The sequence below is a fragment of the Triticum aestivum genome, chromosome 6A (genome assembly GCF_018294505.1).
Source record: "Triticum aestivum cultivar Chinese Spring chromosome 6A, IWGSC CS RefSeq v2.1, whole genome shotgun sequence".
Classification (NCBI taxonomy): Eukaryota; Viridiplantae; Streptophyta; class Magnoliopsida; order Poales; family Poaceae; genus Triticum; species Triticum aestivum.
In genome coordinates this window covers 45769302-45796619 of record NC_057809.1, presented here as the reverse complement: position 1 = coordinate 45796619, position 27318 = coordinate 45769302, and the positions used below count along the sequence as shown (strand labels likewise).

The 27318-nt window shown below is 42.2% G+C and overlaps 1 protein-coding gene across 1 annotated transcript; it reads right to left on the bottom strand.

Annotated features, from left to right (window-relative positions):
• Window positions 1–12799: 12799 nt before the first annotated feature.
• On the bottom strand, window positions 12800–17555 carry LOC123131924 (50S ribosomal protein L4). Its single transcript, XM_044551648.1, has 7 exons — window positions 17288–17555; window positions 16271–16388; window positions 15108–15256; window positions 14825–14932; window positions 14602–14721; window positions 13631–13804; window positions 12800–13439 (listed from the first exon to the last, which is right to left on the bottom strand). The coding sequence occupies exons 1-7, from the start codon at window positions 17384–17386 to the stop codon at window positions 13338–13340; spliced, it is 870 nt and encodes a 289-aa protein (XP_044407583.1). The 5' UTR covers window positions 17387–17555; the 3' UTR covers window positions 12800–13337.
• Between the last annotated feature and the right edge of the window lie 9763 nt (window positions 17556–27318).

Sequence of the window (27318 nt, the reverse complement as noted above, 5' to 3'; positions counted from 1 at the left end):
GCCATGTACATTTCCCGTACCGCTAATCAAACACTTGGCTGCTAATTCATGTTTGAGCATCGATCGGTCTCCTCGTGAGAATCTTATGTTGTAATTTTCTTCCTAGCACCTACCTGGGGAGTGCCCAACCCACTAGACATGCCTAGGCCGCCCAGAACACATGGAAACACCACGGTCACGCGGTGACCACGTGGCGGGCATGCGAGTTTACGCGCTCTAGAGTTGGGGCCCTCGGCCACCGCCCAAACCTCGACGTATCGCCACCAAACCATGTATTTATGATTAAATAGGTACTTATGTAACTAGAAATGATTTTTGGAAAAAAATAAATAGCAAACTATGAGGCAGCTGCAGTTCAAATTTGACCCGCTTCAAGCTGAATCGGCAGAAATTTGTCTTTTTCACGAGAGGTGGATCAAAACTTTTTACACCCAACCATTTTGTCAGTTGTGCATTAAATATGTCCTAGTATTTTATAAAATTGATTTGGTACAATTTTGCAACAATTATTTGGGAGGTCCTTCACAAAAAGACCTCCTTTTGGGCACTCGAAAAATGGAAAATGGTTTTTTCGTCCAAAGAAAATGAAAAATTCCTTAGGAAACATTGTTTGGAATTCCAAGATGTACCCTTGTGCACAATATGAGATCATTTGAACAAACCATGCCATGAACGTGGCCATAAGATTGATCATTTGGCTTGAAAGCCATGAATCTTCACGCATGATAGCTCGTTTCTGAGAACACTTTTTAAAATAATTGCCATATTACATGTTTGTTATTTTTCTTGGGAACTTGGCCACATATAATGAAACAATGCGAAGGTTTTCCATTTTTTAATTTTTTTTTAATTTTTATGACCGTTTCAAAATGCGGTCAAAATGGCGGGAATAACCGTTCCTAGCTAGTGGTTGAATCTTGAATTTTTTTGGTGTTTCTCTGATTAAATAGATACTGATGTACCTAGAAATGATTTTTGGAAAAAATAAAGAGCAAACTACGAGGTAGCTACAGTTCAAATTTGACCCGCTTCCAACTGAATCAACGGAAATTTGTCTTTTTCACGAGAGGTGGATCAAATCTTTTTACACCCAACCATTTGGTCAATTGTGCATTAAATATGTCCTGTATTTTAGAAAATTGATTTGGTACAATTTTGCAACAAATATATGGTAGGTCCTTCACAAAAAAACCTCTTTTCGGGCACTCGAAAAATGGAAAATGAACTTTCCATGCAAAGAAAATGAAAACTCCCTTAGGCAATATTGTTTGAAATTCCAAGATGCACCATTGTGCACAATATGAGATCATTTGAAAAAACTATGCCATGAACGTGGCCATAAGATTGATCATTTGGCTTGAAAGTCATGAATCTTCACGCTTGATAGCTCGTTTCTGAGAACACTTTTTTAAAATAATTGACGTATTACAAGTTTATTATTTTTCCTGGGAACTTGTCCACATATAATGACACAATGCGAAGGTTTTCCAATTTTTTGAATTTTTTTGAATTTTTTATGCCCGTTTCAAAATGCGGTCAAAACGGTGGGCTTGACCATTCCTAGCTAGTGGTTGAATCTTGGAAAACTTTTGATGTTTCTCCGATTAAATAGATACTTATGTACCTAGAAATGATTTTTGGAAAAAATAAAGAGCAAACTATGAAGTAGCTATAGTTAAAATTTGACCCGCTTCCAACTGAATCGGCGGAAATTTGTCTTTTTCACCAGAGGTGGACCAAAACTTCTCACACCCAACAATTTGGTAAATTGTGGTTTAAATATGTCCTAGTATTTTAGAAAATTGATTTTGTACAATTTTGCAACAATTATTTGGTAGGCCCTTCAAAAAAAACTCATTTCAGGCACTCGGAAAATGGAAAATGAATTTTCCGTGCAAAGAAGAAGAAAACTTCATTAGTCAACATTGTTTGCCATTCCAATATGCACCCTTGTGCACAATATTAGATTATTTAAACAAACTATGCCATGAATGTGGACATAAGATTGAGCATTCGGGTTGAAAGCCATGAATCTTCACACATGATAGCTCATTTCTGAGAACACTTTTTTAAAATAATTGTCGTATTACAAGTTTATTATTTTTACTGATAACTTGATCACATATAATGACACAATGCGAAGGTTTTCCAATTTTTTGATTTTTTTTTGAATTTTTATGCCTGTTTCAAAATGCGGTCAAAACGGCGGGCATGACTGTTCCTAGCTAGTTGTTGAATCTTGGGGAAAAGATTGTGTTTCTCTAATTAAATAGATACTCATGTACCTAGAAATAATTTTTTGAAAAAATAAAGAGCAAACTATGAGGGAGCTGTAGTTCAAATTTAACCCGCTTCCAATTGAATCGGCGGAAATTTGTCTTTTTCACCAGAGGTGGATCAAAACTTCTGACACCCAAAAATTTGGTAAATTGTGGTTTAAATATGTCCTAGTATTTTAGAAAAATGATTTGGTACAATTTTTCAACAATTATTTGGTAGGCCCTTCACAAAAAAACTCATTTTTGGGCACTCGAATAATGATTAAAAATAGCTACAAAGATAAAAAAATTGCATGCAAACTGGCTATCATCCATAAAATATGCTCTAAATTGATAGAAAATTTTAGTTGTGCCATTTTGCAAAATATTTTTGATGGTTGCTTCACAAAACCCTCCTAGTTTTAGTACATAGAAACTATTCTAAATCATAATTTTTCTGAACCAATCAGAACTCTTCACGCAGATCACCCCCCTTAGCCGATCTGGACCGTCCACATCCGACGGATCCAACGTCTCTCAGGTCCCCTCTCAACCCAACCCAACCCAAACCCTAGCAGCCCCCCTCTCCTCGCTCGATCCAGATCTCGCTCCCCTCGTCTCCCACATCGCCGCCGCCACCCACCCCGATCCCTCCCCCCTCGCCTCCCTCCCAAACCTTGCCGCCGGCGTCCTCTCCCACCTCGTCCGCTTCCCTCCCACCTCGTCCCCATCTCCTCTAGTGCTATCTACCTCTAGTGCAAAACCACCGCCCGCCCGCCGCAACCAGCCCATAGATTTCCTCCCACCTTTCCCCTCCTTCCCTTCTCCGGCCAAGAACCTCGCCGCCGCCTCCGCCCCTTCCTCGCCGGCCCGCCATGGCGTTGTACCCTTATCCCCTTCGCTACTGGCGCTCATGCTCCCTTCTCCCCATCGCCGCCGCCACCTTTGCTCGCTACACCATAGCCACAAGGCCATCCCCATCCAAATCCAACAGCCGCTGCACGTAGAAGAGGCGGCGGGCAGGCGGGGCGCACCGGCGCGGCCCTCCGTGTGTGCGCACCGGCAGGCCCTCGAGGCGGCGCCGTCGGGGATCGTCTCCGGGCTCGACCTCGGCTACCTCAACTCCTCCCGCGCCGGCGGCTCGCTCCGCAAGGTCCCTGCCAAGGCCGGCGCCGCTGGGGCCTGCGTCTTCGCCGACCTGTACGCCCTCGGGGGCGCGTCCCTGTCGGACCCGCTGGATGAGGAGGACAGGGCCAAGTGCCTGCACTCCATCATGCTCGCCGGCGACGAGTTCCCTCCACGGCCATGGCCTCGGCCTCCCTTCCCCGACCGCCAAGACGCCGGCGCGGAAGCTGCTCTCCGCCACCGTCAGGGCCATGGCGCCGGCTAGCCCCAACAAAGGTACCGCGCAGTCGCGGCGGCGGACGGCAAGTTCATGCCGGTCATCGATAAGAAGGCCGGCTACTCCTTCATCTACCCATTCGGATGGCAGGTACTCCTCCATGAATCCTCTCCTCTGCTCTACTCCATACGCATGCATACACTTGGTGATGCTGCTGAATGAATGAATGAAAGTGTGTGTGGGTGGGTGCAGGAGGTGTATGTGCAAGGGCAGCACAAGGTGTACAAGGACGTGATCGACCCCGCCGTCCGCGAGTGGACCTCAAGGGCAAGAGCTTCCAGAAGAACATGCAAGCAGCTCCGCTGCCAAGCCATCAGCCCAACCAGATGGAGTTGGCCGTGCTAACCTCTTTAGAGCCATAACAATAAGTTTACTCGATCAGGGAAGATTCTGCATAAGTAACTAAATTCAGCAGCCCAATGCTGTACAGCATAGCAAATGCCAAACTGCCCATTTATGCTCTGTTTTTCTAATCCTGGTTATGTATTCTCCAGCTAAATGCCTTGCCTGTGTATTATATACTTTATTCTTCTTGCTGGAGTACTAGAAGAGTAGTGCTATCTTGCTGCTGGTGACACTCCATCGACTACTCACTGTTAATTTATTCTAAGTGGCCATAATTCCCTTCCTAGCAGCACCATAGAGTACCACCTGCTCTCTTGTCTCACCCATAACAACAATTTACTAGCAGTATGTGTCTTGGGTATTATCTAGGTCCCTTCTACTACTACACCTAGTTACTTGTGTGTATCCTATTACTTACTAGTTAGTACACATGTGTAGTAGTACTGTACTATAATCTTCTTCCTCAACTACTACAATAGTTCTTGTAGTAGTGGTGTCTTACTGCCAGTGACATTTATCGAGTTTATTAACTCCAAATGAAGTGAACTGGGCATAATTCTCTAGATGCGGTACATAGTGCTATATGTTTCCTTGCCTCACCAACAAAATGTACTAATATGTCTCTTGTGACACGATAGGTCGATTCTACGCCTTCGAGAAACATGTAGTACTTGTATACCTTCATGTTTGAGCACTCGAGCAGTACTTCAAAATGGAGTAGCTTAATTCACTGAATTTGGTTGTAGTACTAGTTGATTCACTGAGAAGATTCAGTAATGAGTTGATTCACTAAGAAGACTCAGTTTTTTGTGCTGGCTTCTTTCCATTGTGGAGCTCGCTGTGTGACAAGTCTGTTCATTCCTCTAGATGTCCTGTCACTTGGCATAAGTAATTAAGTAGGAATAGTTTCAGGTGAATCGTAGCTTTGCTATTGCTTCATTTCATCTGATATAGGCATGAAATTGAACTACATTTGATGCAGTGCCATTATGGTCCCTGAAATTAGCTTATGTTATTGAATTTTTTATTTCCTCGCCTGAGAACAACCGTATCATCATATTCTACCAGGCCCTTTGTTTGTTTCTGTGAGCTTGCCTCTGTGGCTAGCACATATCATATGTGATCCATGTTGTCTCTTTTCCGCCCACTTAAGCTTGGATCAAAGTGGCATATTACTTTTGTGATAACTGAGAGAACTGCGAGGCTTTCTTTTCTACTTTGGCATATAATATTAGAATTAATACTGTTTTTATTTGAAATTTGTTATTAGGCTATTAATGCGAAACTTCCAAGTTATAACTATCCTTGCATTTCTTACTCCAATTGTGAAAGGACTAATATATACCTATGCATACAGATTATTATAACAAAACTGAAAATAAAAATTGAAGCATGAAATAAGCAATAAGTGGCTGATTTTTATTTGCATGTTAAGCGAAAAGTTGTAGCTAAGGCTTGTATATTACGAAATATTGTCACACATCTGAGCTTCTACTGTTGTTAGGGACATCGTAGTGTGATCTTCATGATTTTTCGCTTGAAGATGTACTGATTCATTAGTCAAGCAAAGACCGAAGTCATCTTTTGCTACTGTTAGCTCTATGGATGTGTATTTACCTGCAACTTCTGCCAGCTCTAACTTGGTTATATACCAGTTCAATTCAGTCAATCTGTTGGAACTAGTTTGTCTATTACTTGTATCCGATTTCATATCCTGCCATATGCCATTGTCGACTTTCTTAGGTACATAATTGTTATGTCTTGCAATCTGGTATTGATGATTGTCAATGTATTCATTTATACCTTTCTAGTGTACCTTGTATGTGACCCAGCTGATCTGTATATCAATGCTCTGTTTCAATAGATGTATGCTGATGCCTGATGGCTGATTCCTTAAAACTTCACTGTTGCAGCAGTAGCATTTTTCCTTAGTGCATAGATGTATGAGCGATCACTTATGCTTGAAACCTTGCTCTCTTTCCCAGGAACCATCGTGGTCTGCATTACTACTGGGGCAGGAGAGGAAAGACTGTTGGTGTCTCCAAGAAGCAATAAACTGCTTCACAAAGATCCCCGCATAGCTTCACTACTACTGTGTTGGTCCATTTCCAGAATCTTAAGCAGTGTTCTTGTTTAGATGATTACCTTGGATGATGCTTTTGCTTAAGGAGAGGCTCAAGAAGATCAAGTATAAACTCCTCCCCCTCTTGTTTGTTTTTGCTTCATACTGTTTGGTGGTTGATACATTACTGTGCAAGTTCTATGGTATGTGAGTTCTTTCTGTTGCTGCAAGCATTGACACAATATGTCATGTGCAGGGAGCTCCGCATCCGAGTTTCAGCCATCCTCTACAGCAAGGAGCTCTGGGCCAAAGGAGCAAGCAGCGCTGCTAGATCCTTGAGGCCAGATCGAGTAAGATGGTGCACCATGGCGTGTGGTGGTGTATTTTGCTTCCGAGAATAATACTGTTTATTTGAAGTGAGATGTACTCGTCTCATGCCTGGCAAAAACTTGAAGGATGAAGTGTCATGTACTGTCTATGTTGTAGTGAGCTGTAGTAGGAGTGAAACGAAAATTTATCTGTTGTTGTATGTGCTATTTCCCTGTAATGTCTTGTGTACATTTTACTTGAACATTAAATTCTCCAGAAAAAACGTTCTTACTAGACCTGGTAGTGGCCACGGCCCAAATATACTCGTACTATTAAGATGCCATGGCCCAAAATAACCTGGGCTGAAAAGCTATTCAAAAGTATTATAAGCAGGCCTCGACTCAAATAGAAAATAGAAACAAAAAGGAAACAAACTATGTGGAAGGTAAAGGCCCATTATAGAAAAGGCCCAAAAACATCAAGCAAAAAAATCCTAAAAGGCTGAATTAATGGGCTCGGCCCATGTAAAACGCCGAATCGGACCGGGCTGAATCTTGTGCCACATCAGCTTGCCATGCTGGATGCCTACGTGGCCTGGGGAGGTTGCTAGTGACCAAAATGCCACAGTAGACGTATTTTGGTCATAAACGTCTTCGACCATTCCAGAAGAAAGGTCGTTATAGTCAGTTTATGACCGCCACCTTTTGACCTTCTGTTTTTGGTCACAAAAAGGTCGCAAATGAAAAACCATGACCTTTCAGTGACCAATAGTGGTGGTCACAAGTTGACATATTTCTTGTAGTGAAGGCTCTGGCAGAGCTGTTCTGCCGGGGAAACTTCCCTCTCGGAGGGGGAAATCATCACCATCATCATCACCAACGATCCTCTCATCGGGAGGGGGTCAGTCTCCATCAACATCTTCACCAGCACCATCTCATCTCAAACCCTAGTTCATCTCTTGTATCCAATCTTTGTATCCAAACCTCAGATTGGTACCTGTGGGTTGCTAGTGGTGTTGATTACTCCTTGTAGTTGAGGCTAGTTGGTTTACTTGGTGGAAAATCATATGTTCAGATCCATTATTCATATTAATACCCCTCTAATTATGAAAATGAATATGCTTTGTGAGTAGTTACGTTTGTTCCTGAGGACATGGGAGAAGTCTTGCTATAAGTAGTCATGTGAATTTGGTATTCATTCGATATTTTGATGAGATGTATGTTGTCATCCCTCTAGTGGTGTCATGTGAACGTCGACTACATGACACTTCACCATTGTTTGGTCCTAGAGGGAGGCATTGGGAAGTAATAAGTAGATGATGGGTTGCTAGAGTGACGGAAGCTTAAACCCTAGTTTATGCGTTGCTTCGTAAGGGGCTGATTTGGATCCATATGTTTCATGCTATGGTTAGGTTTACCTTAATACTTATGTTGTAGTTGTGGATGCTTGCAATGGGGTTAATCATAAGTGGGATGCTTGTCCAAGTAAGGACAGTACCCAAGCACCGGTCCACCCACATATCAAATTATCAAAGTACCGAACGTGAATCATATGAACGTGATGAAAACTAGCTTGACGATAATTCTCATGTGTCCTCGGGAGCGCTTTCCTTCATATAAGAGTTTGTCCAAGCTTGTCCTTTGCTACAAAAAGGATTGGGCCATCTTGTTGCACCTTATTTACTTTAATTACTTGCTACTCGTTACAAATTACCTTATCACAAAACTATCTGTTACCGATAATTTCAGTGCTTGTCAAGGTTGTCAGAATCGCGATTCTGTTATACGATTCTACGACTTTACGATCCAAACTAACCCCTATGATTCTACGATTTTAGTTCTTAGAATCTACGTTTCTACGATCCTGATAGTGAAGATTCTACGATTTGCGATCCTACCATTGAGGCTCCGATCCGATTCAAAATTGCGATTTTGACAACCTTGGTGCTTGTAGAGAATACCTTACTAAAAACGGCTTATCATTTCCTTCTGCTCCTCGTTGGGTTTGACACTCTTACTTATCTAAAAGCTACGATAGATCCCCTACACTTGTGGGTCATCACGCACACAACCAGGATCAAGAGAATTAAACCATATCTTAGCATCACCCTTTAATGAGAACGGAAATAATTTAAGGATATAATAGTAGCAAGTTTTCTCATCATTAGTGAACAGGGTAGCTATATCATTTAATTTAGTAAGATGTGCCACAGCAGTTTTAGATTCATAGCCATAGGGTGACACAGAACTAGCTCCAGTTCATCAATGTAATGTAGGCATGTATTCGGAATATAGTCATATGTGCTTATGGAAAAGAACTTGCATGACATCTTTTGTCCTACCCTCTTGTGGCAGCGGGGTCCTATTGGAAACTAAGGGATATTAAGGCCTCATTTTAATAGAGTACCGGACCAAAGAATTAACACATAGTAAATACATGAACTCCTCAAACTACGGTCATCACCGGTAAGTATCCCGATTATTGTCACTTCGGGGTTAACGGATCATAACACATAATAGGTGACTATAGACTTGCAAGATAGGATCAAGAACTCTCATATACTGATGAAAACATAATAGGTTCAGATCTCAAATCATGGCACTCGGGCCCTATTGAGAAGCATTAAGCATAGCAAAGTCATACCAACATCAATCTCAGAACATAGTGGATACTAGGGATCAAACCCTAACAAAACTAATTCGATTACATGATAAATCTCATCCAACCCATTACCGTCCAGCAAGCCTACGATGGAATTACTGACACACAGCGGTGAGCATCATGAAATTGGTGATGGAGGAAGGTTGATGATGACGATGGCGACAAATTCCCCTCTCCGGAGCCCCGAACGAACTCCAGATCAGCCCTCCTGAGAGAGTTTAGGGCTTGGCAGTGGCTCTGTATCGTAAAACGCAATGCATCCTTCTCCCTAATTTTTTTCTCCCCGAACACGAATATATGGAGTTGGAGTTGAGGTCGGTGGAGCGTCAGGGGGCCCATGAGGCAGGGGGTGCACCCAAGGGGTAGGGCGCACCCCTCACCCTCGTGGATAGGTGTGGGCCCCCTGACGTGGATCTTTCTTCCAATATTTTTTATATATTCCAAAAATAATCTCCGTTGATTTTTAGGTCATTCCGAGAACTTTTATTTCTGCACAAAAATAACACCATGCCAATTCTGCTGAAAACAACGTCAGTCCGGGTTAGTTCCATTCAAATCATGCAAGTTAATGTCCAAAACAAGGGCAAAAGTGTTTGGAAATGTAGATACGACGGAGATTCCATAAGACTTGTTATACAAGATGAGGACTCCTCTCCACTGACGTAGCTGACTAGGACTCCTATTAGCATAGGCCTCTGGTGCCCTTATATAAATCGGGGCTAGGCTGTACTATGTACCCCCTCCGGTGTCACAACAACTCAACTCATACACATACAATCTCGTAGTAGATCACATGTACTATGTACCCCCTCGAAATCAACACAGTCAAAGTAGGACGTACGTTATAATCCATGTTACTATCGTGCCACGACTACCAGCTCAGGACCCCCTACCCGAGATCTGCTAGATTTGGCTCCATCAGCGACCATAGAGTCACTATAGCCGCGGCCATGCACCACCATCACCACAACGATTGCGGTAGTCACTTCCAAATGGAGGCACACCCTATCCACAGTCAGAGCCGCGACCGTATGACCCGAGCGGCCATGGCACCGAAGCCACAACTGCTGGAGCCATTCCCGCTAGTGAGGGCAAGAGCAAAGGCACTCTCCTCAGCGGCTCTCTATGCCATGTTCTCTTCCACGAGGTTGGTGCGAGAGAGGACCATGTTGAACGGCGGCAGAGGCACCATGTCCTCGAGCACAAATTGAATGGTGTCTGATAACCCACAAGTATAGGGGATCGCAACAGTTTTTTAGGGTAGAGTATTTAACCGAAATTTATTGATTCGACACAAGGGGGGGGGGGCAAAGAATATCTACAAGTATTAGCAGTTGAGTTGTCAATTCAACCACACCTGGAGACTAAATATCTATAGAAGAGTGATCAGTAGCACAATAATATGATAGTTTGATAGCAGTAGTAACGATAGCAACATATACGGTAACAGTAGCAGTAGTGGTTTTGTAGCAATTGTGACAGTAGCAGCAACAGTAGTAATAACTTAGCAAGAGCAATATGTGCAAAACTCGTAAGCATTGGATCGGTGATGGATAATTATGTTGGATGACATTCATCATGTAACAGCTATAACCTAGGGTGACATAGAACTAGCTCCAATTCATCAATTGAATGTAGGCATGCATTTCGTATATAGTCATACGTGCTTATGATAAGAACTTGCACGAAATGTTTTGTCCTACCCTCTTGTGGTAGCGGGGTCCATAAGGAAACTAAGGGATATTAAGGCGTCCTTTTAATAAAGAACCGGAACAAAGTATTAACATACAACTTGCAATATAGGATCAAGAACACAAATATATTGGTGAAAACATAAATGGTTGAGACCTGAAATCATGGCACTCGGGCCCTACTGACAAGCATTAAGCATAGCAAAGTCATAGCAACATCAATCTCAGAACATAGTTGATACTAGGGATCAAGCCCTAACAAAGCTAACTCGATTACATGATAAATCTCATCCAACCCATCACCGTCCAGCAAGCCTACGAAGGAATTACTCATCCCGTACGGTGCACATCATGAAATTGGTGATGAAGGATGGTTGATGATGACGATGACGAAGGATCCCCCTCTCTGGAGCCCCGAACGGACTCCAGATCTGGGCTCCTGATGAAGAACAGGAGGTGGCGGCAGCTTCGTATTGTGAAACGCGATGAAGCTTTCTTTCTTAATTTTTTCTCGCGGATTAGGAATTTATAGACTTGAGTTTAGGGTCGGCGGAGCCACGTGGGCCCCATGAGGCACCAGGGTGCGCCCAAGGGGTAGCCGCACCGTGGTGGCTCGTGGGCCACTGGTGGCTCCCCTCCTGTGGATCTTGGCTCCAGTATTTTTTATATATTCCATTAAAAATCTCTAAAAAAATCATCCAATTCCGAGAACTTCTATTTCTGCATAAAATCAACACTATGGTAGTTCTGCTGAAAACAGCGTCATTCCGGGTTAGTTTCATTCAAATCATGCAAATTAGAGTCCAAACCAAGAGTAAAAGTGTTTGGAAAAGTAGATACCACGGAGACGTATCAGTGTCGAGGCACTTGTCAAGGCCATGCAAGAACTACATGGTTAGATCCACCTCTGTGACGGGGGAGTCCATGTTAGCGAGGCCATCCATGAGGAGCTTCATGTGACGAGCATATTCGGCGACCGGTAGGTCTCCCTGCTTGAGGTTCCGATATTGCCACTTGAGCATCCTGTACTGGGCAGGCCGATTGGCCAGGAAGTACTCTGGTATCTTCTTCCAGAGGGCGTAGGAGGTGGTGGCTCCGATGACATGATCAATGAGAGGATCTGCGAGAGTGGCGTACATCCAGAGAGTGACGTGGTAGTCAATCTCGCCTTAGGTGGTGTTGGGGTTGGTTGTCGTAGTTGTAGGGTACAGGAGAAATTTAAATTGGTTTGTGATGTGGTCACTAAACACGGGGTGACGAGTGGGAGGTGTCGATGTTGGGGGCAGCGGGACAAAGGAGAACAGAGGGGTGAATTGAGAATTGTCCTGAGGAGGCAGGGGTTTTGTGCTGAAAATGAATTGAGAGGAACCATCGTGGGTGTCGACGCCAGCAGCGGAGGCCATGGCGGAGAAAGCTGCCGGTGAGGAGGCGGGGCTGGTGGCAGCGGAGGGGCAGGCTTCATTCTCGGCCATGGCGACAACGCCTAGTGTCTGATACCAACCTGGAGAGGAAAATGTTTCCCTTAATTGAATCTTGTGTTACACTAATTACATGTATTTAATATGGAAGAGAGGAACCGAACGCCCTGAAAGTCAGGCACGCTGGCCTTGCCGCCTTGGGCGACAAGTTAACAGGACCACCTCTTTGTAAGTTTATTACTTTATCTGTCTCATATTAGTTGTCTCAAACCGATGTGTGTAGCATTAAAATACGTTAGATAGTTTCATTTTAACAAGTACTATGGGACGAAGGAAGTATATATTAACTCAAAAAAAACATTAGTCATTTTTTTCCCATGAAATCACAATACAACAGCCAGGATTGCATCGTCATTGTTCATCTTCATTTCCCACACAACCTCTGCCGCTCCTACGCCGTCATTGTTCATCTTCATTTCACACACAGCTCGGCCTCACCAGTGTTGACCCTTATCAGTCACCCAAAAAAAACAGACACCTGATGCTTAGCAAAAACAAAAAACAAAAGGGATGCAAGAGCAGGGATATAAATGCAGAAACTAAAATTGCTTGCAATCACACCAATGTTTCTGTTTTGTATTTGCCAGAAGAAATGAGGGATAACGAACCATGCTTAAGTTGCAGCGTTCTTTATGACTTCACAACTTCATTCATCCATCAATCAGACGGTATGATAGATTGGCAGAAAGAGAATCCGTCAATAGCGGTCAACTGATTGTAAATCACAGGAATAAAATCTCCTGTTTTCCAAACAAAAACGATTTATTGAATAACCTAGGGTGGGCATGCCTCAGTACAACCCATTGGTTCCCTACTTTGACACATTACATTCAGCAGAATTTCAGGTTGCCGCAACAACTAGCTTGGTAGAAAAATGCACCTGCTTCCACCAGCAGAGTGAACTGGGAGCCTGGTAGCTTATAGGGGATTAAATCACGTCTGCAATAAAACACTGGCATTTGAGCCCGGAACCACTACACATACCGACAGTTAGTGCTATGATTTCCAAACAGATAATCAAAAGGTTGGGCTGCACTTTGGCCTACTCACGAGCAGCTTGATCAAAGCTGTTGTACCAAAATCGGATAAAAGGTGCAGTATGTATAGCAAGGTTCTTTGAAGCCCTGCTTGCTAGCGGCTGATGGGGGTGTGCATCCGCTCAACGATTCTGTTGATGGCGTCCCGAGTCATCACTAGGGTGTCATGCTGCAGGATGCTGTAGACATTGAGGCCCTGCATTTGAAGATGTGAAACATCAGCACGATCTTCTTGGGTCAAAATATCTGCTGGGAAAACTACAATGTGACTATTCATCATTGTTAAGCTGCTGAGGTACCCAGACTTCTTGGGTCAAAATATCTGCTGGGAAAACTACAATGTGACTATTCGTCATTGTTAAGCTGCTGAGGTACCCAGACACTTACAATCGAAGGAATGACATTCACATAGTGAAGATTTTGAGTAGCCAGCTTTAACTTCTTATCAATGTCGCCTCCATCCACCAACAAAATCTTCTTCGTATCATCCATCTGCTTTATGTACTGCACGATGTTTTTCGTCTTGTGGCTAGGGACTTCTAAGTCCTCGAAGATGCAGAGCTACAATAAAACATGGTCAAGTGAACTTTACATGCATATATGTATTTACTGTGAAAAATGGTTCAAATGGAGAGATCCAGACTGGCTCTTGTATACATATATTTGCTTTCAGGATAACAGATGGTCAAGTACTTTTGGGAGCAGCACCAGAAGAAAAAAAACATTGCATAAACAAATTTATTTACACATTGCTTAATAGATTTCAGTAGCTTTCACCCTTTCAAGAAGCCGTGGAAACAATAACAGCTGAATGTTACATCTCATAAGCAACAACCCTAATAAGATTAAGTAAACAGTCTAAGAAGACAAGGCAGTCATAGAAACCATTCTACAAACAGTATTGATCAAAAAGTACAATTAGTCCATGCTCCATTAGAACTAGGTAAGTGGTCTGTTCTCTGAATTTCAGGAAGGATCTATGAAGTACACCCTCCGATCCAAAATAAGTGTTTTAGTTCAAATTTGAACTAAAACCATGACATATTTTTTTAGATCAGAGGGAGTACAAAATATAGTGAAGGGACATAGAAAGTGTAAACATAGCAAAACAGTTCCTCAGGCGTCTCATAGTGGCATGCTGATCAACAGCTTGTGCAACAGCACAGCAATTCTTGCATAGTTCTAGCAATAAGAGACATGATCATTACTGTGGCCTGAAGCATACTACTAAACAAGGTTCTTTATTCGATACAGAATTCATTTCGTAGCACAAATTGTTATCTTGGGACAAGACAGGAGCTAACTACACACAAGAACATCCAGGAATATACACAATGAATTAGTAAGGCAGCAGATACCTTCCCCTCAGCTGTTCTAGCAGACAAAGCTATCTTAAGTCCCAGACGTCGTACTTTCTTCTGCAACTTGAATGCATGGCTTCGTGGTTTCGGACCATGCATAGTTGCACCTCCTCGAAACTGTTTCAGTTTGAATCTGAGTTTAGTTGGAGCCCAAAAAAGATAAGATATCTCCAGAGCCTATTCGATACCATTTATATGAATGGAGGAATGTTAGTATAACCTGACAACCACGCAATGTTCCATGACGTGCTCTTCCTGTTCCCTTTTGCTTATAAGGCTTTCTTCCTGTGCCGCTCACTTCACTGATAGTTTTAGTTGAGTGTGTCCCCTGTGAAAGACAGGTGCATGCAATTATCAGAAGGTGCATTAGAAGGATAGAACTTAAAAATCTAAACTTCAGAAAGTAACTGATATTACGCAAACATATTATACAGTAGATCACATGATTTGCGAGCTTGTAAGCGGAAGGCAATCAACAGAACAAGAGTGATCATAGTGTGCACCTGTTGCCTTTTAGCAAGCTGCCACCTTACTACCCTGTGAACAATATCCTTCCTAATTGGAACGTCAAAAACATCACCATCCAAAACCATGAATCCCTTGTCCTCATTATGGAAGTTTGTTACTCTAGCTACTAGGTCCTCATACTGCCCTGTAATAGAATATTACTTACAACTCAGCATAATGTGAAGATCACATATATAGCTTTCATTAGCCAATTATGATACAATTGAAACTAGATAAAAAGTGAAATCAAGTTCCGTCCCATTATAGAAAATCTTGTTCAGCGAAGCTAGATTTTCAATCAAAGTAAGAGCGCAGAGTCAACTAAGAAATATATGCTGGTTAGATAAAAACAGAGCATAAGGTGCCACTTTATCCATTAATTCAAAAACCTAATTTTTATAGTGAATTTTTTGATTCAAGGCTTTGTTGCTACATTAAAACTGAACCTGATTACAGGTGTCCACTTTAAGCGTTGGCAGACCAAAACTACCTTGTGGCTCACAGCGATGAATGTGTTCTGGGTCACTGGTGGCACTCCCGAAAGAACGATTCCTCCTGATCAGAAGGCATTTAGGGAGGCCAGCACCACCTTTCTTAGAGCCATTTTGAGTGTGATCGGAGACAAGTTAGATGATGCATATCTCCTTATGCGGGTTGCCTTCAAGCTCCTTAGCGATGTACTTTTATCTCATGTGCCTCATCCAGCACAGGACAGTTTTCAACCATGCTGCAGTCATGGAACTACTCCATGGCAATACAACACGCTCCCAGCATTACTACCACCAGATTTTTCCTTGAGCGCATCCCACAAGTTCTTGGCAACCCACATATGGAGATATGCATCAACTAAGTTGTCTCCGATCACACTCAGAACGGCTCCTACAAAGACGGTGGTGGCCTCCCTAAACGCCTTCTTCTGATCAAGAGTAATCATTCCTTCGGAAGTGCCGCCAGCAACCCAAAACACATTCATCGCTGTGAGCTACATGGTAGTTTTGGTCTACCAATGCTTAAAGTGGACACCATAAAACAGGTTCGGCTTTAATGTAGCACCAAAGCCTTGAATCAAAAATTGCCTATAAAAAGTGTTGTTTTTATCTAACTCAAGAGAAACAGCATTGTGATAGCAGCAGATGGATAAGAAACACCAGAAACACACCAAGCTCTCGGTCTGGTGTCCAGACAGTCTTGCTAGATAGAAGTTCCGGTGGAATCAGCACTTCATTTGCTGGAGCCATAAGAGTAGAATACCCATTGGAGTAGACATTTGGCAAAATCTGCAAATGATGAAAGCTAACTGAGAAGGCAGAACAAGAATCAGATGCCATGAAATATAGCCAAGACACTTAATAGTTAATACATAACAAGATACAGAAAATAAACTTTTGAACATAGCACATTGTTGCTATTTGCTAATCCTCACTGAGACAGAACTCGAGCAAGCCCATATTTGTTAATGATTGCAATCTGGATCTGAAAGTACCTGAGCAAGCTGATACCTAAACCCAATCACACTCAATCAAATGCTACATTTCCAAACTAGAAGCGACCAAGCATAAAATCCACCACAAAAATCTGTTCACAGAGTAGCATCTGGTTATCTGTCAGGTCCTATAACGAGGGGCAGTTTTAGCACATACATCTATAGGCACCAAACAAACGAGGGACAAGCTCAGTTATCCAATGCTACACAAGCCTGGCAGCCATATCCAACGGCAGTTGTTATTTAGCATCATGTCTTAATTACTGTTGATTTTAGTTCAGTTAAAACAGGCAGTCTGTTTAGCCATTTAACTCTACTGTTCTGCCACTATACTCATGGAAGCTGTTCAGTTATCTATGCCTCTCAGGTTGTGAATGAGAAGTAAGAAGAAAAATCCCTGAAACTACTAATTTCTTAAGAGTAGATAGCAGCATATGCGATTTCTTCTTCCCAAATATCAGGAATATGACCCAAACCCCCAAAAAATCAGTGTCAATTGCTCCACAAATCCTGACTGGCTGATGGGATCTTGGTACCATCCCGACGGACGCGCCCAAATCCATGGTTTCTAAAACCGTCGTAAACCCTACATATCCAGCAAGCGAAATGCGGTCTCACGTATTCCAACTGGCGGAGCACGTCGCACCAGCCCCAAGGAGAACCAACGTGACAGATGGGGTTCGAGAGCCAGACCTTGGCGAGGAGCGGGGTGTCGCGGCCGGCGGCGCCGAGCTGAGGCGGGCAGGCCACGGCTCGGCGCAGGAGGGACGCGGCACGTGCGAGGGCTTGCATCGGCTGGCCGCGTCCTCTCCGCCCGGCTCCAGCAAGGCTAGGCTGGTGGTTTTCGCGGCGGCGGCGGCGGCGGCGGCTGACGGGGAGGGAGAGAGGATGGAGCAGGAGGGTTCTGGAGGGGAAAGGGTTGACGGGTCGGGCTCGGCTCTGCCTGGCTGGGCTGCGTGTTTTTTTAGATCAACAGGCCAAACGAGCCCGCCCGTGCTAATCGTGTCTTTCACGGAAAATCCTATGCGCCGCTCATTGCGTCAAAATGTCGACAGAACGCACAGGCAATACCCCGCATCGCTAGCAATGGGCCGGCCCATTAAACCAGAGCTAGACATCCGGTTTTGGGAAGCCTCTAGAAGGTTCCCTGAACCGTTTTTTCTTGTTTTTACCGTTTTTCCTGTTACTTCTTGGGTTTTTTCGTTTTTCTTTTCTCTGTTTTTCTGTTTCGTTTTCTTCTTCTTTTTCTGGTTTCCGTTTTTTCCCTTTTTTGTTTCTTTCGAAAATTGTTCAGAAAGTCCAAAATTTGTTCGTGTTTCTAAAAAAGTTCCAAATTTCAAAAAATGTTCGTGTTTAAAAAAAATGTTCAAAATTCGAAAAATGTTTGCTTTTTCCAAAAATTGTTCCGGCATTAAAAAATTATTCTGAATGTTTTTGTTCAAAAAATTTCACATTTTTAGAAAACGTTTCTGTTTTAAAAATTGTTCATGTTTTCATTTTTTCAGAAGTTTCAAAAATGTTCCAGTTTTAAAAATTGTTCATGTTTTCATTTTTCAGAAGTTTAAAAAAATGTTCCAGTTTTAAAAATTGTTCACAAGGTTTTAAAAAATCGTGTTTGGAAATTTTGTTCAGGAATTTGAAAATATGTTCACCTTTCCAAATTTTGTTCTGAAATTTGTAAAAATGTTCTGGTTGCAAAAAAACTGTTCAAGATTTTCAAAAAATATTCTTGTTTTTCGAAAATTTTATAGCTTTTTAAAAGTTGTTCACAAATTTAGTAAGTTTTTGCTTTTCACACAACATTCCGTTTTTAAAAAAATATTGCTTCCGAAATTCTTAGACTAATTCAGATCTGCGCAGCTTATTTGTTCTTTAAGTTTGATGCTAGCCATTTCATCAGCTACGACTGCTAGCCTAGTTGGCAAGAAGTCATGCTGTGTAGCCAAGCATCGCGCGTTCGAATCTTTGTCAACGCCTATTATTTTTTAGCTACAGGGCGCGTTCGTGCCGTGCCAGCCCACATGCTGCACCTATCAGCCCAGGCACGGCCAAGAATAACTAGTTGGCGAGCGCTTCTTTGGGAGCCTCCTAACCATCACTTGACATGCTCTTAACTGTCGGCCCGCCGCCACGTGTCACACTCTGGTCGTTCCCTTTAAATTTTTTAATTTTTTTCGCACGTGTTTTCAGCTTTTTAAATGGTTTTTATTTTTTTGAAATTTTTACTTTTTCACCGATCTTCCTTAACTTTTGAAAAAGAATCCAAAAAAAATTATGCGTAAAATATGTTTTTTTCTTCTGCAAGAGGCACGATTTTGCTTTCGCGGGAGGCACAGTTTTGCTTTCGCAAGAGGTACGACCATGCTTTTCGGAAACATGAAAAAACATGCTTTTAGTGTTTTTTTCTGCGAGAGGCGTGGTTTTGCTTCTGCGAGAGGCATGATTGTGCTTTCGCGAGCCTATCGGAAACAGGACAAAAATGTGTTTTTTGTTTTTTTTCCTTTCACGAGAAGTACGGTTTTGATTCCGTAAGAGGTACGGTTGTGCTTTCGCGAGAGACATGGCCATGCCTTTTGGAAATGAAAAAACGCGTTTTCTGTATATTTTTTTTCTTCCGCGAGAGGCATAGTTTCGTGATCATGCCTCTCAAAAACGCAAATAAAACATGTTTTCTGTTTTTTCCCATCCGCGAGAAGCAAGCTTTTACTTCCGCGAGAGACACGATTGTGCTTTTGCGAGAGGCACGGGCGTGCCTCTCGGAAACGGAAAAAAAATGCGTTTTCTGGTTTTTTCGCGAGTGGCACAGTTTTCCTTCCGCGAGAGATGCGGCCGTGCCTCTTTCAGAAAGGAAAAATATGTGCTCCCAATTAGGTTTTTCATTCATCTTTTTTCATGAAAAAAAGTTTGTTAAACCTATCAACATGAAATCTAATTTGAAGTTCTCGATGCGAGGAATCCAATGATGAAAAAACGGTTTAAAATTTGGACGCACGGTTTAAGAGATAAAATGTTTTGAATAAAGGACGTACGGAAAAAGAGATAACTCTCAGATCACGATAAATGGCGTGGGTGTAGTGCGTCATTTGTCGTAACCTAAAAAGATGAGAGTGATCTTTGAAAGGAATATTCCTTAATTAGTTATTTCGGGCATGACCGCTTACCTAAACAGGCCGGCCCGTCGGCACGCCAAGCACTCTTGGGCCATGTACTTTCTGCCTGTTGAGCTATAGCCTATAAATATTTTAAATATCTAGGAAAAACAAAGAACTAATTGTGTAGTCTCGTACCAGCCCGCGTCCCCGTCCCCCGCCCCTGCTTGGCTCATGACGTGCATGTGTGCTAGCGGGTCGGCCCAGCTGGCACGACCCATTTGGCCAGTTTTGCCGGCTCCGTTGCACATAGACGCCCGAATAAAATGGGATTGTTTTGTCCAGTACAGATATAACCAGCGAGATAAAATGAAAATTGAAAAGCACACCATACACTTGACGTTTTAAGCTATTTACAAAGTGGCAGTAAAACTGAAACACCAAAAAACAGGGAAACATGCTACGATAAAGATGCTACACTTGCAGCTGAGGGGTTGGGGCAGCGGCTAATAGACAATCTCCGGTGTAGATGTAGGACTCATCAACCCCAGGCCACCCAGCACGAAGTTAGTTGAGTAACCATCGACAGCTCCTTGCTCCTTCACCCCCACTCCAGTTGTGTGTGTCTTCTCAGCAAGCCTTGTAGGTGGGGGCAGAAATTGGTCCATCTGTTCCAGCATGTGGTCCTTGAATAGGAGGCGCCATTTCTTGACAGTTCTTAAAACCATCGACCAAACCTGGGTTAAAGAAAGTCAAACAACACTGTTAAAAATCATGTTGTTCCTGTGCTTCCATATATACCATAAAACAACAGATGAAACAGAGTTAATGGCATCCATTTTCTTGCTCGCAATCCAACATGAAGAAATAGATTCCACAGAGATGCAAATTTGTTTAGAGAGAAAGGAACTAATCTCCTCCCAAACAATCTTGGCTATTAAACAGTCAAAGAAGAGAGGTTGCACACTCCCACGCTCTAAGCAGAAAACACACTCCACAGGTTTTCCCTTGTCATAATCTTATTATAAGCAACTAACCACAATAAAATATGTATCCTGGGAGGTACAATAAGCTTCCAGACAGCAGGAATAAAAATAGAAGAGACCCCCCTATAATTGATATTGCATAAAGAGAGCTTGAGGAGTAAACCCATGAAGCTGTGTATTACCACACTAGAGAGTCAGTATCCTTAGTAAAGAGATACTATTAGCAATAGCCTCTAACTCAAGCCAATTACATATCATAGGAGGTGAGAAAGCTCTTCTAAAAGTGAGTTTCAGGGTTACCCCATCTCCCACTTGTCTAATAGTTTGCCCCTGTTCTCTACAAAAGACATATAGGTCCCAGAATTGAATGGAAAGAGGTGATGAACCAAACCAGCAATCTTCCCAAAATATAATTTTATTACCATCCCCCAAGTGCCCATTTGTATCCGACTGCCCTAGAGGACCATACTAATCCTTTCCAGAAGGTTGATGCATCTTTATCTTGGATACATAAAATGTTTGCCATTGGTTTGTACTTCGTTCGTAAAGAAATATAAGATTGTTTAGATCACTATTTTAGTGATCTAAACGCTCTTATATTTCTTTACAGAGGAAGTAATTATTATCAACTACAGTTCTCTAGATCTTCCCCTCATCAAACATGTACCTATTCACCTAGGCACCCAACAGACAGATATTAAGATCATGAATGTTGGGAATGCCCAAACCTCCAAAATCCTTTTTCATGGTGACTAAAGGACAATTTGCCAAATGTATCTTCCTATGGTCTTCAAAACCATTCCGAAGGCAGTTTGCCATCTGGGTGTTAATCATGTCTACTGCCCATTTGGGGAATCTGCCGGATAGATGGGGATCGGATGCTAGCAAGACAAGCCTAGTCTAGCAGGATGGGAGAGTAACTTGCCTCTCCACCATGCAATCCTCTTCAGGATTTTATCAATGAGAGGTTGGACATCCTCTCTAGACAATTTCTCAAAATCTAAAGGCACCCCTAAGTATTTTATAGGGAATTTGCCTATTGGACAACCAAAGAAATCTACAAAGGCCCAATCTCATTTGCTTCTAAATTTTGGGGGATCATCTCACTTTAGTTGTAATTAATCCTCATCCCTGATACTTTCTCAAAACAGGTAAAGATCCATTTTAGGTTTGTGGCCATGGAGTGATCACTATCTACAAAGAGGATAGTGTCATCAGCATACTGCAAGCCATGAGCAAGTCTTTTGATTAAAGGTTATCAGAGGCTTTCACAAACATCCTAGTCAATGCATCTACCACTAAATTGAAAAGCAAAGGCGACAAAGGGTCCCCTTGTCATCTTGATCCACTTGACCCATTTAACATCAAAACCCTTCTAAGAGGACAAGTAAGGAATTTAAATCTACTTTGTCAAAAGCCTTTTCATAATCATGTTTTAAGACCACGCCCTTCCTTTAGACCTAACAATAGAATGTATTACTTCATGGGCAGTAACCACACTCTCTAAGATATATCTGATTATCTTCCTGATGTGACAACTGGTTCCAAAGATATTGTTTAACATCCAAAAATATTTCAAGTTATTTTTTTCGACATTTTAGACAACATGTGTATCAAACATTAAGCGACCGTCTTTGGGAGCCATCGTTTTTTTGTGTGAATTTTTTGCGTGAAAGTTTCACTTGGCTCGAGGTCTGTCATCACCGACGGGTTGCACATTGGTTACGTCTACTACGGCAGGAGGTTCCTCATGCGCCGAGGGATTGTCTGTTGGTCGTCGTTGCCCCATCTTCATTTTATGTGTACTGGTTTGCATAATTCGGTGATTTTATCTTGGATCTTAGAGGAGTTCGTTGCATCGTAAAAGATTGGGCCAAATAAGCGGCGCGTCTGAGGTCGTGCTCTCATCAGGTGGTATCAGATTACTGGGTTTATTACGGTGCAATTTCTTTCCTATATTTTGTTCGTACAGATTCTAAATCTGCGATGAGGATGGAACACTATTTTGATGGTGATGTCAGAAAGTGAGAAGAATCCTTCACGAGCCCTTTCTTGGTTTCAGATCTACACAAGGGTAACAGTAGGGAATTTTTCTTGTGCCATGATGATGCATCGCTGTTCGCAAATTAATTTGGTGAGTCAAAACTTGGTTGATGCATTGAAGTTGGTCATGATAGAACATCCAGACCCATATAAGCTCTCATGGCAGGGAAAATTTGTGATTATCAAACATCAAGTGGAGGTGGTTTTCAAATTTTGTGAGCAGATTGACGTGGTTGTCTGTGATGTTCTTCCCCACCATATGCATGTGTGTACCTTGATACTTGGTCAACCTTGGACAAAAAAAGGGAGTTGCAGATTGATAGATCTGGCACTTCTTCTTGGAGAAAATTTTGGATTTTTCATAATGGTTGATGGATTTATTTTGAAGCATACTCCTTTGAACAATATTTGGAGGATCGTAAGAGGCGAGACCATGCACATGGTGCAATTGATGCAAAGAAACAAAAAGAGAGGATCTTTCTAGAAAAGAAAAGGTCTGAGGATCGTCTTGGAACTACAAATATTTCTTCACATGAGGCGAACAAAGAGAAACCAGTAGTACCAATGACTGGGTTGGATGTGCAACTTAAGAAGGTACCTCGTGGAGATGACTTGGCAGTGGACAGAGGCCAGCACATGAGTTTATTTCAAACTCAGTGTGACATTAAGGGTGTGGCGTGCAAGTTAATTATTGATGGAGGTAGCTGCACTAATGGCGTTAGCAAGATGTTGGTGGAGAAGTTTGGTTTGTTCGATATGACGAACCATATCATTTGGAGTGGTTGAACAATTGTGGAAAACTCAAAATTACACATAAAGTACGTGTACCATTTTCAGTTGAGCAATATATTGATGAGGTGGAATGCGATGTTTTACCGCTGGAAGCTTGTCGTTTATTACTTGGACGACCATGGCAGCACGATCGTAATGCCATGCATCCTAGCAGGTCCAATACTTATACATTTTTCATTCCGGGAAGCAAATGACACTTAAGCCGATGGCTGAGAAATTATTTCGCTCAGATGTGATATTAACAGTGCAAAAAGGGCTGACAAGAAAAACACGAAAGCGACCATGGTTTCTCCTCAAGTAGGGGGAGGGGGGGTTATATTCTTTCAGTAAATAAGAAGGTCCATACAGCCACCACGAAGCCGAGGACGGCTTCGTTTCAAGCAGGGGAGGGTGATGTGACAACTGGTTCCAAAGATATTGTTTCACGTCTAAAAATATTTCAGGTTATTTTTTTTGACAGTTTAGACAACATGTGTATCAAACATTAAGCGGCCCTATTTAGGAGCCATCTTTTTTTTGTGTGAATTTTCTGCGTGAAAGTTTCACTTGGCTCGAGGACCGTCATCACCTACGGGTTCCGCACTGGTTACATCTACTATGCAGGAGGTTCATCGTGCACCGAGGGATTGTCCGTTGGTCGTCGTCGCCCCAGCTTCAGGTTACGTGTACTGGTTCACGTAATTGGGAGATTTTATCTTGGGTCTTAGAGGAATTCGTTGCATCGTAAAAGATCGGGCCAAATAAGCGGCGCATATGAGGTTGTGCTCATATCACTTCCGATATTCCGATAAATCGGTCGATTTTCCTGTGTCTGACCGATAAGATAAATTGGCTGATAAATCAGCCGATATGGTGATAAATCGACCGATATGCTGATAAACTGGCCGATTTACCTCTTATCATGTGTCAGCCGATAAATTCCCGATAAGCGATATCCCCAACATTGCCTTTAGTAAAGGCCGATTGACTCTTGGAGACTAGTCTATGCATGATCACTCCAAGTCTATCAGCCAGTACCGTGGTAATTTTTTTGAAAACACAATTAAATAAGCTAATTGATTGAAATTTTGTCATGACAGAGGCCTCAAGTTCCTTAGGAATGAGGGTAACCATGGCAAAGTTCAAATGAAAAATATCTAACTTACCAAGGTGGATATCAACAAACATAGCCATAAGATCCTTCTTAATCAAACCCAAAATTTTTGATAAAAGAAAAAGGAAGTCCATCTGGGCCAGGGGCTCCATCTGAGTAAGAATTGAAGATGTCATTCTTGACTTCTTCTGAAAAACCAGCAAAGAGCATCTCATTTTCTGAAGAAGAAGAAACTTTATCTTGATCACTAAAGAAATTATCAGCTAAAGTGAAGCCAGAGGGTTCTTCCTTGCCAATTTTTTTTATAGAAGCTAGCAGCTATATCAAGCATTTCTTTGTTGTCAGAGGTTGGTCCAAATGGCCCCTGCAGGGTATGAATATTGGTTTTCCTCCTCTGATTTGCAACAGCTTGAAAATATGCAGTGTTTTTGTCCCACTCCTTAATATCCCTATCTCTAGACCTTTGTTTGGCTTTAGTCTCCTCTTTAAGGCAAATTTTGGTCATCCCTATTCTAATTTCCTTCAATCTTTGTGCCTCTACTGTGGTTAGTTCCTCAGGCTCCGCCTTGATATCAAGAGTGTCATATTCATCCATCATATCTTTCTTAAGCTTCCTAAGTTCCGCTTCTATATTAATACTCCACCCTTTGGTAATTCTCCTCGGGTTTCCACCTTGCCCTGCCATATATCAATAGAGGAGAAGCCTGAAACAGGGATGTTCCATGCCTTCTTTGGGATTTGTGTTTGCCTGTTTGGGTCGCCTTGTCAGTCTGGCTCGTGCTGCGTTTTTCGTCGGCCAATGAGTGGTTGGCATGTTTAGGCCGGCCCAACTGGCATGTCTCCAGTTCCTTCCCAAACCATTTTTTCTTTCATTGTTTTCTCCTTTTACATTTTCCTTTTATCTTTTCCTTTTTCTTTTTTTGGCCCATTTCATCTTTCATTTTGTGAACAATTTTCAAATTCATGATAATTTTAAATTATGAATTGTTTTGGAAATCATGAATAGTTTTCAAATTCATGATGTTTTTTTTGAAATCATGAACATTTTTAAATTTGTGAACTGTCATTCACAAATTCACGAACACTTTTTGATACTGTGAAATTGTTTCTGATAATCGTGAACATTTTTTTGAATCGATGAACATTTTTGAATCAATGAACATTTTTTGAAATTGTGAAAGAAAATCATGGAATTTTATTTGAATCGATTAACAGCTTTTGAAATTTGGGAAACACATTCGAAATTCATGAACATATTTTTACTCTTATGAAAAATAAAAAAATCATGATTTTTTGAATTGTTGAACATTTATTCAAATTAACGAACATTTTTTCTGAACATTGTTTATGAAACTATGAATATTTTCTAGAATATGCGAGCATTTTGTACAAATTCATGAACATTTTTCGAATTCACGAATTCTTTTTGGAACTTGTGAAAATTTTAAATATGTGAGCATTTTTTTAAAGTCACAAAAAATTTGTGAATCCGTAAATTTTTATTAATTCTTGAACATTTTTTCCAATATCACAATTTTTTGGAATTCTGAAACCTTTTTTTAACTATTAATTATTTTAATGCGGATTAAAACAAAACAGAAATTAAAAATAAAGCTTAAAACTAAAAAATTAAAAAACAGGGGGTGTCCAGCTCCGCAAATGGGCCGACCCTATTTGTTGGGACCGAACTCGACATGAGCACACCATACCACCCCAACAAAGACGGTAGCCGGAGTGCATGAACTAGCGCTTGGAGATTTATACGTGTTGCTTCATCCACGCCTGTCCAAAACATTGGAGCCAATTCCTTTCCCTCGCGAAAATTTGGTATAATTCAAGGTACCACTCCTCTCTGGATATGTCACAGTTTCAAGCTCTTTATGACCATGGACCATGGTATTAGGGCATCAAAGCAGCACACCCTGCAGAATCCCAACACTGAAAGACTGGATCGGGGAATGGAAAACAACGAAACAAGTTAGCAAGCAACACTTGCACAGAGCGCGCCATATTTTGAAGGTTTGGGCTGACAAGGAGCGCACTGATCGTTCGTTCAAACCAGGTGATGCCATCTACATAAAGTTGCAAGCATATGTGCAAAGTTTGGTGGATCATCGTGCCAACCCCAATGTAAGTTGGCGTTCAAATAGTTTGGGCCCTTCAACGTTCCGTACGTCATCAACCCAGTATCGTATGAACTGGCTCTGCTCGAGAACTCAAAGATTCACCCTGTCTTTCATGTCACCCGGATACAGCAGGCTCTAACTCCAGGTACTCCTCCTACCACTGATCCACCCGTGCTATATCCAACGCTGCTTTGGTTCCAGTCAAGATCATCAACAACATATGGCGTCAGACACCCTTCGATTGCCGCGAACAAGTACTTGTTCGATGGTCAGATTCTGCTACAGCGGAAGCTACGTGGGAAAACACCATTGCACTGCTACATCGCTTTCACGACCTGTCGGCTTGGGGTCACTGGTTGAAAAAGGGCCTGTTGTCCCGGTTCGTAAGGGCCTTTAGTCCCGGTTCCTGAACCGGGACTAAAGTGTCGGTACTAATGCCCTGTCCCTTTAGTCCCGGTTCAATCCAGAACCGGGACTGATGGGCCTCCACGTGGCCTGTGTGCGGAGCCCAGGCAGGAGACCCTTTGGTCTCGGTTGGTGGCACCAACCGGAACCAATAGGCATCCACGCGTCAGCATTTCTGTGGCTGGGGTTT

Excerpts from the sequence above, each read along its gene's own strand:
- LOC123131924 (XM_044551648.1), bottom strand. The coding sequence starts at position 17,386 with ATGCAAGCCCTCGCACGTGCCGCGTCCCTCCTGCGCCGAGCCGTGGCC. Across the intron at positions 15,257-16,270 it reads GACACCAGACCGAGAGCTTG|GGCAGTATGAGGACCTAGTA; the intron begins GTGTGTTTCTGG and ends ATTCTATTACAG. Across the intron at positions 13,440-13,630 it reads TGAATGTCATTCCTTCGATT|GGCCTCAATGTCTACAGCAT; the intron begins GTAAGTGTCTGG and ends CTTCAAATGCAG.